General features: G+C 41.4%; 1 protein-coding gene across 3 annotated transcripts in view; it reads left to right on the forward strand.

Moving 5' to 3' along the window:
• The first annotated feature begins 30 nt into the window (after nucleotides 1–30).
• The window catches only part of si:ch211-120g10.1 (butyrophilin subfamily 3 member A3), a 30,030-nt gene continuing 17,263 nt past the window's right edge, over nucleotides 31–12,797 (forward strand). Inside the window, exons 1-10 of one of the 3 annotated variants that reach the window (XM_029158417.3) lie at nucleotides 31–190; nucleotides 1,095–1,171; nucleotides 1,483–1,581; nucleotides 1,705–1,806; nucleotides 1,903–2,037; nucleotides 2,112–2,249; nucleotides 2,326–2,377; nucleotides 2,463–2,489; nucleotides 2,673–2,699; nucleotides 2,784–3,651. In XM_029158417.3, the coding sequence (XP_029014250.1) occupies nucleotides 1,112–1,171; nucleotides 1,483–1,581; nucleotides 1,705–1,806; nucleotides 1,903–2,037; nucleotides 2,112–2,249; nucleotides 2,326–2,377; nucleotides 2,463–2,489; nucleotides 2,673–2,699; nucleotides 2,784–3,343 (1,200 nt within the window). In that variant the 5' untranslated portion in view covers nucleotides 31–190; nucleotides 1,095–1,111 and the 3' untranslated portion in view covers nucleotides 3,344–3,651. Of the gene's footprint in view, nucleotides 191–1,094; nucleotides 1,172–1,482; nucleotides 1,582–1,704; nucleotides 1,807–1,902; nucleotides 2,038–2,111; nucleotides 2,250–2,325; nucleotides 2,378–2,462; nucleotides 2,490–2,672; nucleotides 2,700–2,783; nucleotides 3,652–12,797 lie in introns of those variants that run through there. The other 2 variants (XM_055510902.1, XM_055510903.1) reach the window with 2 other exon arrangements.

Genomic DNA, 12,797 nt, shown 5'->3' on the forward strand with positions numbered 1-12,797 from the left:
ACAAACATGGCCGCGTGCTGCGTCGCTCGTTGCGTCGTTACGTCACTGGCGGAAAAACCCGAAGCTGTCCGAGCGGTCTAGTATGTAAACAAGGTCAGAGACTGCAGCACACGGTCCAAACATTCCCAACCCCGGACCCGCTCAGACAAGACGGGACCGAACCTCTTCAGTCCAGAACCCGAGGAGCCGGGTAAGACGTGCTGATCCATCATTTGTGCTTAGTGTTTTACGGCGCAGCGCTGGAGCAACTTACGCAAAATAGAACATGTCAGGCAACAGCTTTAGATATTTAAAACCCAGTTTGTGACGTGCATTCATAGCCAGGCTGCACTTTATGGTGCAGATTTGCCGCAAAGTCACACAAAGGCGGGTGTGTTTACCTCCTGCGCAGTCATCAGCTGGCCTCAAACCGGGCAAGAAATGCAGCGTCACGTTTTCCCACCGCATAAATAAATCATTTCTAACGGATTCTTGTCTGGTTAGTTTTCTTTGCCTGTCATTCCAGCATCTCCTTAGTGTTTGTGCAAAATACAATTTCTAGCTTTCAGCTCTGTCAATGAGAGACGCTACACTTAAATACAGCTGTCAAACCTGACTCAGCTGATTCAGAAAACAGGAGATTTAAATGGGAACAGGGGGCATTAATGTGCAGATAGGCTCATTCAGCCTCAATGGGACCAGATCAGGAGTTTATCTGCAGACGATGATGTAGAGGATGAAAGAGAGGCAAACAAAGAGAGGGAGTGAGGAGGACAGAAAGGTGAAGACAAGCCAAGGGCACAGTCAGGCCTCAAACATGGTCACGCTCCGTCACTGAGCACCTCTGATTCTCTACTGGATCATTTTCTGTTTGCTAAACGCCTGCCGATGTCTTCACGCTTCACTTTTAATAAGTTGTTGTGATGTCGCTTGCTGTGGATTTTCCATTGTGGCCTCTGTTTTGGAAGCCTGGTTCCACAGAGGTCACGGCCTCTAAAGTGAATGTAGGTCAAGGCTGAGGGCAGTCACCTGTCTGTCCATCAGCGCTGCTGACAACAAACTGTTCTTGAGTGTTTGCTGCTTGATTAATTGCCTCATTTTGGTTTTTAATCCAGATCTTGAAGCAGCCAAGATGATGCAGTGCTTTCACTTCATGGTGGAGCCGGCCAAAAGCCTCACAGCCAAGATAAAGGTAAACGTGTGCTGCACGCAGACGGACTCATAGCATCTTGGAGCTTCACGCGGCTGCGCAGGTTTCTCCTTTTCTTCTTCCATTTACAGCAGAAAGCGACTGTTTGCAGAGAGTTATAATGATTCAAAGCAGAGGGGAAAGCGAGCGTGTTTCTCTTTTTCGCTGACACGAACAGAGTCAGGATGCGTGTAGTTCAGCTCGCCGGGCGCCTTCATTCTAGTTTGACCTTATTATTTTATGAAAGCGCTTGTCCTCCACCACTGTTGTCCTTTAAATTGACTCGATCTCTGTTTTCCTCATTTTCCTCACAGGAATCTCATAAGAAAGCAAAGAAGGACAGGACGGAGCCTCTGAATGACGATCAGCTGTTTGTTGTGGATCTGGCACGAGACCTGAGCCGCGTGTGTCAGGTAGAACCTCTAGACTGCTGCTAAATGTTAAAATCAGTGACGCGCTGTTTATAAGTTACTGATGAAAGCAGACGTTACACAGTATCACATTTATCACATCGTACCTCTGTGCTGCTAATGCAGAGGTCGGCCGTCCTCGAGCACATCTGGAACCTGGAGGACACCTGGCCGACCCTTCTCTGCCGGGCCTTCATCCTTCAGTGGGCGTCCGTGCTTGAGACCAAGGTGCTCTTTCTTTTTCCTCACAGCAGCACGTAAACAGCACTGACTCCACATGTGCAGAGGTGAAGTTACTGAAGGGTTGAGTTTCTGTGTGTGAAGACGAGGCCGATGCAGACGGACGGCTGGCCCGAGACGGTTGAGGGCAAACTGCCTGATCTGATTAATGAGCAGGACCTGCTGCAGGCCAAGGCCAGGATCCTGAACTGGGTCAAGGACCTGAGAGCTCAGCCTGAGGTGGGAACTTCTCAAAAATGATCAACATTGTGCGTTGAAAGTCAGAGTTTGAAAACACATTGATGGTCGTGCAGCAAAGCGTGTGGCCCGGTGAACCCGTGGCAAAGGTTCTGGAGGACCTGCAGTCGGCCTGGCGCTGGGGCCGCGTGCCCTACCTGCTGACGGCCATGGAGCTGCTCATGTGGACCTTGGTGCTGCAGCGTCCAGATAAGGTAGGAGTCCGCGTTCCAAGGCTCACAGCGTGTTTTGTTCAGCTGGACACAGATGGTCTCGTGTGTGTTCCCACAGGACACCATTCCACAGCAGTGGCTCACCTGGAAGCAGAGGAGTCAAAACATTGGTTTGTGAATGAATGACAAGTTTTTGTGATCATCTTTGAAAACTTTGACTTTTTCATTAGTTTTGTTTATTGTGTTTCTCTCCAGGTGCCATATCGTACGTTCCTCAACCAGGTGAGCTTTATGCTAAGTCTCATTATTGATCACGGTGCTATAATCAGACTGCAGTAATGACGGTACAGATGCTGTCAATAATTTTAACATCTTTTATTTTCATAACTTAAAGGTGCATTCAGAGTTATGGCCTGGAATCCCAGTTTCATTCTGTTTGTTGTCTTCTCTTTTTCATACTAACAGTAAGGAACTGGATCTCAGACGCTGCAGGTACAACTTTCATTGTAGAAAGTTTAAATTAGTGCAATCCTTTCCGAACCTGTCGGGGGTCTTAAACTTCCTGCTTCCCTGTAGTTGAGGTGACTCTGGATCTGGACTCAGCCAACCCCGACCTCCTCATCTCCGGTGACGAGAAGAAGATGCGGTGCGGCTTCGAGAGGAAGGATGTTCCTAACCACCACCAGCGCTTTGACGGCTGGTGGTGCGCTGTGGGGGCGGAGGGCTTGGGCCCCGGCCGTTACTACTGGGAGGTGGAGGTGGGCGAGCGGGACTGGAGACTGGGGGTGGCTAAGGAGTCCGCCCTGAGGAAGGGCTTCAAATCGCTGAACACCAACACAGGGTACCTGACCTTACGGCTGGAGAGGGGCACCGAGCTGAAGGCGCTCACCGTGCCCTTCACTGCCCTGCCGCCGGGCCTCATCCCACGCAAGGTGGGCGTCTACCTTGACTACGACAACGGGCAGCTGTCGTTCTACGACGTGGACAAACACTTCCACATTTACACCTACAACGAGAGCTTCACTGAGAAGCTGTTCCCCTTGTTTGGTACGGTGGAGATTGTCAAGGATCTGGTGATCAGGTCCCCAGCAGCTAAGACCCAGTGTCTGTGTTCAACATCCTGCCTGTGGGGATGAGATTCCCTCACATCCACCACCACTTCCATCAAAGCCCAGTAGACGTGATAGGAAAGGATCACAAACCTGGTTATGTACTAGTCTAATCAGAGTCAGAGCTTCCGATGTAAACCATCGTGCTGTGTAATGGCTTGACAATGCTCTCTGCTGCTGCTTCAATGTGATTGTTGCTATCACTTTCACACTGTAGGTTTTATAGTGTAACACACACCTAATGTATTTTCAAAAAATAAATGTATAGTATTACAGTATGTAATCCTGTAATGAGAATTCACTCTGGAAAAAAAATAAAACAAATCTGCGTCTTACGTGCTCTTTTGTTTATTACTCAGGGCTGCACTTTATTATGGGGCATTTAAAAAAAGAACATGATAAACAATAAATAAATGATTACGTGGCTGTGCAAAGGATACAGACAAAGCAGCGATCACAGACTTTGAAGCCATGGCTTTATTCTGTGAGCAAGAAGGGTAAGAGAATCAGTGCACACATACCAGAACATCACGTTTGGTTTAATGTCTATGAATTAAAAAAAAGTGGAAGTCATCATCCTACATGCAGCCATATACATACACATGACTCTGTTATTGCTGTTTCAGTCTTTGCCCCACAGAGGGCAGACTTGTATTGTCTTCCCTCACTCCCTGACTCTTCATTACAAACAGAATCGCTTTGGTTTTTTTTTAGTACTTTACATAAATAGTTACCTGCACATTAATACTGTGAAATTACTTCCTATTAACATCCCTCATTGACTGAAGGAACTTTAATAGGAATGTGGGTGCCATCGATGCACCCAATCACGCTTGGAAACCCTGAAATGGAAAGTAATAAAGTAATACTGAAAGTGTAAATATTAAAATATGTGTCATAGATTATGGTAGAAGGGACAAACCTGCCACCCTGTGGAATCTTCTTTAATGACACACAGAGGTTTGTGGCCAGTGAACTGTACAAAAGTGTGGAGGAACTGTTTCAGTGCCAGACACACGGTACAAACGGCTCTACACACCGTTGCCTTTCCCACATGCTCTGCGTAGAGCAATGGACCGGCGCCCCTACCGGTGTGACAAACTGGTAGTCCGGCTGTGTGCAGCACACTTTTACCTTTATCTTGGCTGTGAGGCTTTTGGCCGGCTCCACCATGAAGTGAAAGCACTGCATCATCTTGGCTGCTTCAAGATCTGGAGTAAAAACCAAAATGAGGCAACTTATCGAGCAGCAAACACTCAAGAACAGTTTGTTGTCAGCAGCGCTGATGGACAGACAGGTGACTGCCCTCAGCCTTGACCTACATTCACTTTGGAGGCTGTGACCTCTGTGGAATCAGGCTTCCAAAACAGGCCACAATGGAAAATCCACAGCAAGCGACATCACAACAACTTATTAAAAGTGAAGCGTGAAGACATTGGCAGGCGTTTAGCAAACAGAAAAGGATCCGGTAGAGAATCAGAGGTGCTCAGTGACGGAAGCATAAGGCCGCGAGGAGCGTGACCATGTGTGAGGCCTGACTGTGACTGTAACTAACTAAATTAACACAGCAGCCACTAGCTCTAAATTTTGCAAAACCTACAACTACAAATGTAAAATAAATGGTGAGTGTACGCGAATAACTTGAGCAAAGTTTGACATACAGTATATGACTATGTATTTTTTTTTAGTGGACCAAATGTTTCAAAACCAGATATTTTATATATTTCATAATTGACTTATCACTTTACATAACAGAAATTAATATATATATATATTACATTTGCAGAAAAAGATTACTAGAAGTCAGTGTCCATTTATGGGATACTGAGGTGCTGGATGTAGATATTGTTACTTTACATCTCTCTTTCAAGAGTAAATACACAAACTCAGTCTGTGCTTCACACTTTTTATTGTCTCACTGGTTCCTGTAATAGAAGATTTTACACAAACGTAAAATGAATCACAATATTTCAGAGAAAGCACTAAACTCAAAATATCACAGATTATGATTAAAACTATGAGTGTCAGGTTTTGGCAGAGATCGGACCCACATGCACAGCACCGAGACGTCAGACAGAGGGTAAAATTTAAGGATTTAATGCAGTACTTCTTATAACAGATGGTCCAGGTCATACACACTGTATTTCAAGTTGCAGTACAAAGGAAGCAGGCAGAAACAGGTCCAAGGACAGGCAAGGGTTCAGCAACAGGATCGACAAGGCTACAGTACCGGTAAGGAGCAGGCTATCTCGAGGTCGGGCGATCAGGTCGGTATTAAAGGTCCTTTTCAAGCGACAGTACCATTCAGGAGCAGACAGGAATCGGAGGTCAGAAACACGAAACAGGATCACGAGACGAGTAGGCAGGATGGTGAAACACTGGGAAGTGATGACTGGCATACAACGATCTGGCAACGGGCTATGGGGACTGGTGGTGGTTAAATACACGGAACTGCTACACAATAAAACAGAATGTGAGTACAGGAACCTGACAATGAGAATGAAACAGCTGTAATAATGAATTCATGATAAAATTTTCAACCATTGTTTAAAATAATTTGGAACCATTTCCAGCACGGCAGGTTCGATTCATCAGAAGTAATTCTCATATGGAGTTAACCTCAATAATCAACTCTTTCAAGTCGTCCACTTGTCTTTTAGATCCAATCCCAATCAGATTTCTCAGAGAAGTTCTACGTTTAATCAGCTCGTCCATATTAAATCAAATGAACCAATCTTTACATTTAGGCTATGTACCACAGGCTTTTAAGGTGGCTGTAGTCAAACCTCTATTGAAAAAAACAACCCTGGACCCTGGACAACTAGCCAACTATAGGCCCATTTCAAATTTACCCTTTATTTCCAAGATTCTTGAATCTGGTTTAGAAAACATCATAGCACAGAAACAGCTCTGGTTAGAGTCACTAATGATCTTCTATTAGCTTCGGACAATGGTCTAGTTTCTGTCCTTGTCCTGTTAGATCTTAGTGCTGCATTTGATACAATTGATCATAACATTCTATTACAAACACAAGAACATAGAATCTGGATTAAAGGAACAGCATTGGGATGGTTTAAATCCTATTTGTTGAACAGATTCCAGTTTGTTCATGTTAATGAGGAATTCTCCACATGCACAAGGTTTAGCTATGGAGTACCACAGGGTTCTGTGCTGGGTCCAATTTTGTTTATCCTATACATGTCTCCTCTAGGTGAGATTATTAGGAAGCATTCTATGAATTTTCATTTTTACGCAGATAATACTCAGCTATATATGTCCTTGGAACCAAATGAAACAGATTGACTAGTCAAAATTCAGGGTTGTTTAAAAGACATCAAATCCTGGATGTCCCAAAACTTCCTTCAACTAAATTCAGATAAAACTGAAATTCTTATTGTTGGGCCTAAAAATCTGAGCGAGACACTATTGAGTCAGATAGCCACCCTGGATGGCATAACATTAGCTTCAGATTCTACTGTGAGGAACCTTGGTGTCATCTTTGACCAGGATCTCACTTTTACATCATACATTAAACAAATCTCCAGAACTGCCTACTGCCATCTTAGAAATATAGCTAAAATCAGAAGCATCTTCTCTCAAAACGATGCAGAAAAACTGATCCATGCATTTGTTACCTCTAGGCTGGACTACTGTAACTGCTTACTCATAGGATGTCCTAACAGCTCCTTAAAAAGCCTACAGCTTATTCAAAATGCTGCAGCCAGAGTTCTGACAGGACTTAGAAAGAGAGATCACATTTCTCCTACATTAGTTTCTCTGTACTGGCTGCCTGTAAAATGTAGGATAGAATTTAAAATTCTCCTACTCACCTACAAAGTACTCAATGATAAAGCTCCTTCTTATCTTAAAGACCTCATAGTTCCTTATGCTCCCAGCAGAACGCTTTGTTCTCAGAGTGCTGGGCTACTTGTGGTTCCTAGAGTGTTTAAATGTAGAACGGGGGCAGAGCTTTTAGCCACCAAGCTCCTCTCCTCTGGAACCAGCTCCCTCTTCAGGTTCGAGAAGCTGACACACTCTCCACCTTTAAGATCAGGCTGAAAACCTTCCTTTTTGATAAAGCTTATAGTTAGAGATGGTTCAGGTCACTGGCAATGATTGTTAGTCACAGGAACCATCTCTTAGTTAAGCTGCAATAGACATAGACTGATGGGGGACTTAATTTATACACTGAGCTCCTCTGTTTCCTTCTACCTCTTCTGTCCAATAACTTCCCATCATTGTTCCATGTTTAACTAACCATCATCAGCTCTGCAGCCAGCTCCGGGTATTTGGACCAGTGGATCGGAACCTCCTCTGGAGGTGTGGCCACAGATTTATGGGCTTCATAGATCTGGCCCATTTCTTTAAAGATGTGCTCCAAGCCAAACGTGGCCGACTGCAGCTTCTGGGAGAAGCCGAAACCTCCGACCAAGTTTTATCATAGTCTTGGAGTATTGAACAGAGATCATCCGTAGAGAGAGCGTCCATTAAGACCTGGGTCCATTTAAGCAAATACTGTTTGTCTGATGACGGCATTGAAGACAAACTATTGATGAATAACTCCATCTCTTTACTACCTGAAGCTTTGCACTGATCTCGTCGTATTTGCATCAGTTGCTGTAGTTTTGTGCTTTTCTTGTTTTCAATGTTTCCTTTGAGGTGATACAGCTCTTTGTTTATTCTGCACCAGTTTTGCCACAGGTCACCTTGACAACGGAGGAATTCATCTTTGATCTTTGAAACCTCTATTCCCTAAAAAAAACTCCACTATGTTCATTGCAGCAGCTTTTCCACTGTGACAGGATGGATCGTCTTCATCCACTCAGAGTCCAGAGACTTCAGCCAAGGTTTCAAGCTGAAAGGATTCATGTGGTCCACATAAAATATTTAATTATATTACTTTCTTCAATTCATCAGAAATATTTGGACAGGTTTTGTCTTTTAGACCAATTTTTTATTTTCCTTTCTTCATCTGAATTGCACTAATTTCTGTATTTGCAATGAAAACAACTAGAGATTTCTCTGCCTTGTAAAGTTCAGTGATGATTGTCCAGCTTTTGTGTCCTTTCTCCAGCGTCGGCACCAGAACAACGTTGACTGAAGACTTTCCAAGCAGTATTTCTCGCTGCCGTTCAAACTCCAGCGCGTCTCCATGCAGGTTACAGAAGGCGATGCAGGCAGTGAAGGCATCGTTGGCTTTGCCAGCAGGACAGTACCAGGCGATCTCTGCCACGCCGTCCATCAGCAGCCGGCTCTTGGTGCTGCTTACTGGTGTCATGTTTCACGCCATGTCTTGTTGTCACGCCACATCCTGTTTTATTTTGTTAACTTCCTGTTCCAGTCAGCTGTCCACTTACCGGTTCTCAGTATCCACACCTGTCAGTAATTAGGTAATCATTCTGTGTATTTAGCCACCACCTGTTCCATAGTCCTTTGCCAGTTTGTCGAGTTTCATTAGTGTCCCGAGTTTCTTGAGTGTTCCGTGTTTCCTGAGTTTCCTGAGAGTCTTAGTTCCCCTGAGTTTCCTCGCTCCCGTGTTCCGTGACCCTCGTGTTTTGTTCCTGTATTACCTTGACCGTGTATCCTGCCTGACCCTGGACTACTATCTGACCAAATAAACCTGCGTTTAATATTCAAATCGCCTCCGTGCTGTGCATGTGGGTCCGCCGCCTGCCCGAGCCCTGACAACTGGCTGTTAATAAAGAAACACATACAGTAGGTATTATTCTACAATAAAAATTTTAGCTCAACACATTTAAATAGGGCAATTAAATACTTTATCATCCTTTTCCAAGTATGTAACATTGGTTTTATTTACTTACAGATTAAGAAAACACATGAACAATTTTCTTATTTTGTTAGGTAGCACATTTAGTTTATTAAATAATGCAGTTATAATGCATTTACAGCAATCACAAGTAATATTGAAAATAGAATTTTGGCTTTGTCATTGGATATGACATAAAACTCAAGTTATCCTGATTAATCATAAGATCTCACCTTTCCCTTCATTTTTTCTTCACACTTCTCCAGCTCATCTGCAATAGGACAATGCAACAAACCGAGCAGTTACAAACATAATGTTCTTTTCTATTGTATATTTTCCCCTTTAAACATGATGTGTTTTGTTTATTATATAATTAATATTTTGTCTGGCCATGTCGTAGTTTAGTACAGAAATGTACAGTAAATAATTATTTAATAAGAATTAAATAACTCTTTAATTTGATTGCATTAATGCCTAATTTTTTCTCTTACATAAAGTAAGTAAAGGAATCATATTTAACTTGAAATATGTTTGTCAATAACTTGAACTTATGTTTGTTAAAATATAAATTTGTACTCACTGAACAACTCACAGAATGTAGTCAAAGACTATTTTACTACTAGTCAGGGACAGAGTCTCTCATGTAAATAGTTTGTTACTTGATATTGTCCACATGAACGTTTTCTGGAGCCCAAGGACAAACATTTCTTTGGTTGTTGTTTCTGCTTCTCGCGTTCATCAAACATCTTTCTGCTGTAGCAGTCTGGATGGTTGTCGGGGACCATGGAGTATATGTAAAAAATAAATAATTCAGTTAAAATCATTAAAGCAACGTTCTTGGTGCCTTTTTATTTATTTTAAAGCAAACTCTGATGTTGAACCTGTGTCTGTCGTCTCTGCAGACTGTTCACCAACACTAGCAACACTTTGACCATCTTTGTCTTGTAGTGGAATTTAGTCTATCTTTATTGTTATATATTGTCACTGTTTTATATTATCACTAAGGTTTAATGTCTGTTGCTGGTAATTGGGGTTAAAGAGCTCGTTTTGTTGAGAACATCTGCTTATGTCAGGTTGTTTAACAGCTAGACTCTGTTCATGCCTTATTGCAACATAGGCTGATAGCCGTGGTGAATTCATAAAACAAGAGGCCCACAGTGGCGTAAGTTCAGAGTGTACAGTATGCTGGGGTCGGCATTTGCTGTTACCTCTCTATCTTTAGTTTGATTATTGGTCTACCATATGTAATAAATTCACAATTATTGATTTGAACTTTACAGGTGCGTCTGCTTGAATTTTCTTAAGTAGTTAATATCCTGAATATACTACAGTGTTCATCCATGTGTCCTATTAGGTCCACAGATCAGAAAGGTAATTAATATGTTATAAGTTATCCCGATTAATCACAAGATCTCACCTTTGCCTCCATTTGTCTTCACACTTCTCCAGCTCATCTGCAATAGGACAATGCAACAAACAGAGCAGTTACAAACATAATGTTCTTTTGTGTTGTATATTTTCCCCTTTAAACATGATGTTTTTTGTTTATTATATAATTAATATCTTGTCTGTCCATTGTAGTAGTTTAGTACAAAAATGTAAATAATTATTTTTTTAAGAATTTTAAAATTCTTTAATTTAATTGCAGTAATGCTTAACTCTATCTCTTATGTGAAGGAAAGAAAATGAATCATATTTAACTTGAAATATATATGTTTGTTAGATTATTCATTTATAATGTTACAACTTGTCCACCTACAATATATGTTTTATTTTAAAATAGCCTTTCCAGTTTGGCCGCTCCCTCCCAATCATTCCACTGCGATCATTCCTTGTTCTCTCTCCCTTAGAATGTCTTCACTCCTCAACCTCAGTACGTTGCCAGTTCTCCATCTTGTGATGCTGCCCTGGTCTCTGTCTTATTGGAACCAGCAGCTTTTTGAAAGCTGACGACTTTACTTTGACTCATGTTTGAAGAAGGTTTTTGGGTCTTGTTTGTTCCCAGAGAATGACCTTGTTCCAAAAACTCTCAAGTGAAAACCTGTTCAACTCACAGAATGTAGTCAAAGACTATTTTACTACTAGTCAGGAACACAGTCTCTTGTGTAAATAGTTTGATGCTTGATATTGTCCACATGAACGTGTTTGGCTCTAGGTGAAAATCCTTCTTATACATTATGCCACAGATTAGGCTTTTTGAAATTGCTGTCTCCAGATTTTAGATTTGAGAAAACATATGGGAAATATTCACCATTGTGTCAGATGTTCTGACTTTGTCTCACAAAACCAAGATAAGGGCTTAGACTGGGATTTTCAACATATCTTGGTTGAACTCATTCATGACTTGGTTGTAGAAATGCAGAATCAGTTAAAACCCATTTAGTTTCCATGAAAATTTAATGTGTTGTCTGTTTACTTGTGATTAAATTTATCCTGGACATGGACCTGTTTGATTTAGGATTTTAGATTAGACTGTTTCTTTATTTGTGTTGATTATTAGCATGTCCTTAGCAATAGTTCTTTTGCTCAAAATTTTTTAATAATCTCACTTCTTTGCTGAATAACTGAGGATTCAATATGTTTGTCTTTGGGCTCCAGGTCTCTGTCTTATTGGAACCAGCAGCTGGAGCCCAAAGACATGTTCGTCCTTGGGCTCCAGTTGTTATTTCTGCTTCTCGCGTTCATCAAACATCTTTCTGCTGTAGCAGTCTGGATGGTTGTCGGGAACCATGGAGTATATATAAAAAATAAATAATTCAGTTAAAATCATTAAAGCAACGTTCTTGGTGCCTTTTTATTTATTTTAAAGCAAACTCTGATGTTGAACCTGTGTCTGTCTTCTCTGCAGACTGTTCACCAACACTGGCAACACTTTGACCATCTTTGTCTTGTAGTGGAATTTAGTCTATCTTTATTGTTATATATTGTCACTGTTTTATATTATCACTAAGGTTTAATGTCTGTTGCTGGTAATTGGGGTTAAAGAGCTCGTTTTGTTGAGAACATCTGCTTATGTCAGGTTGTTTAACAGCTAGACATTGTTCATGCCTTATTGCAACATAGGCTGATAGCCGTGGTGAATTCATAAAACAAGAGGCCCACAGTGGCGTAAGTTCAGAGTGTACAGTATGCTGGGGTCGGCATTTGCTGTTACCTCTCTATCTTTAGTTTGATTATTGGTCTACCATATGTAATAAATTCACAATTATTGATTTGAACTTTACAGGTGCGTCTGCTTGAATTTTCTTAAGTAGTTAATATCCTGAATATACTACAGTGTTCATCCATGTGTCCTATTAGGTCCACAGATCAGAAAGGTAATTAATATGTTATAAGTTATCCCGATTAATCACAAGATCTCACCTTTGCCTCCATTTGTCTTCACACTTCTCCAGCTCATCTGCAATAGGACAATGCAACAAACAGAGCAGTTACAAACATAATGTTCTTTTGTGTTGTATATTTTCCCCTTTAAACATGATGTTTTTTGTTTATTATATAATTAATATCTTGTCTGTCCATTGTAGTAGTTTAGTACAAAAATGTAAATAATTATTTTTTTAAGAATTTTAAAATTCTTTAATTTAATTGCAGTAATGCTTAACTCTATCTCTTATGTGAAGGAAAGAAAATGAATCATATTTAACTTGAAATATATATGTTTGTTAGATTATTCATTTATAATGTTACAACTTGTCCACCTACAATATATGT

Source organism: Betta splendens, chromosome 8, assembly GCF_900634795.4.
Source record: "Betta splendens chromosome 8, fBetSpl5.4, whole genome shotgun sequence".
Lineage (NCBI taxonomy): Eukaryota > Metazoa > Chordata > Actinopteri > Anabantiformes > Osphronemidae > Betta > Betta splendens.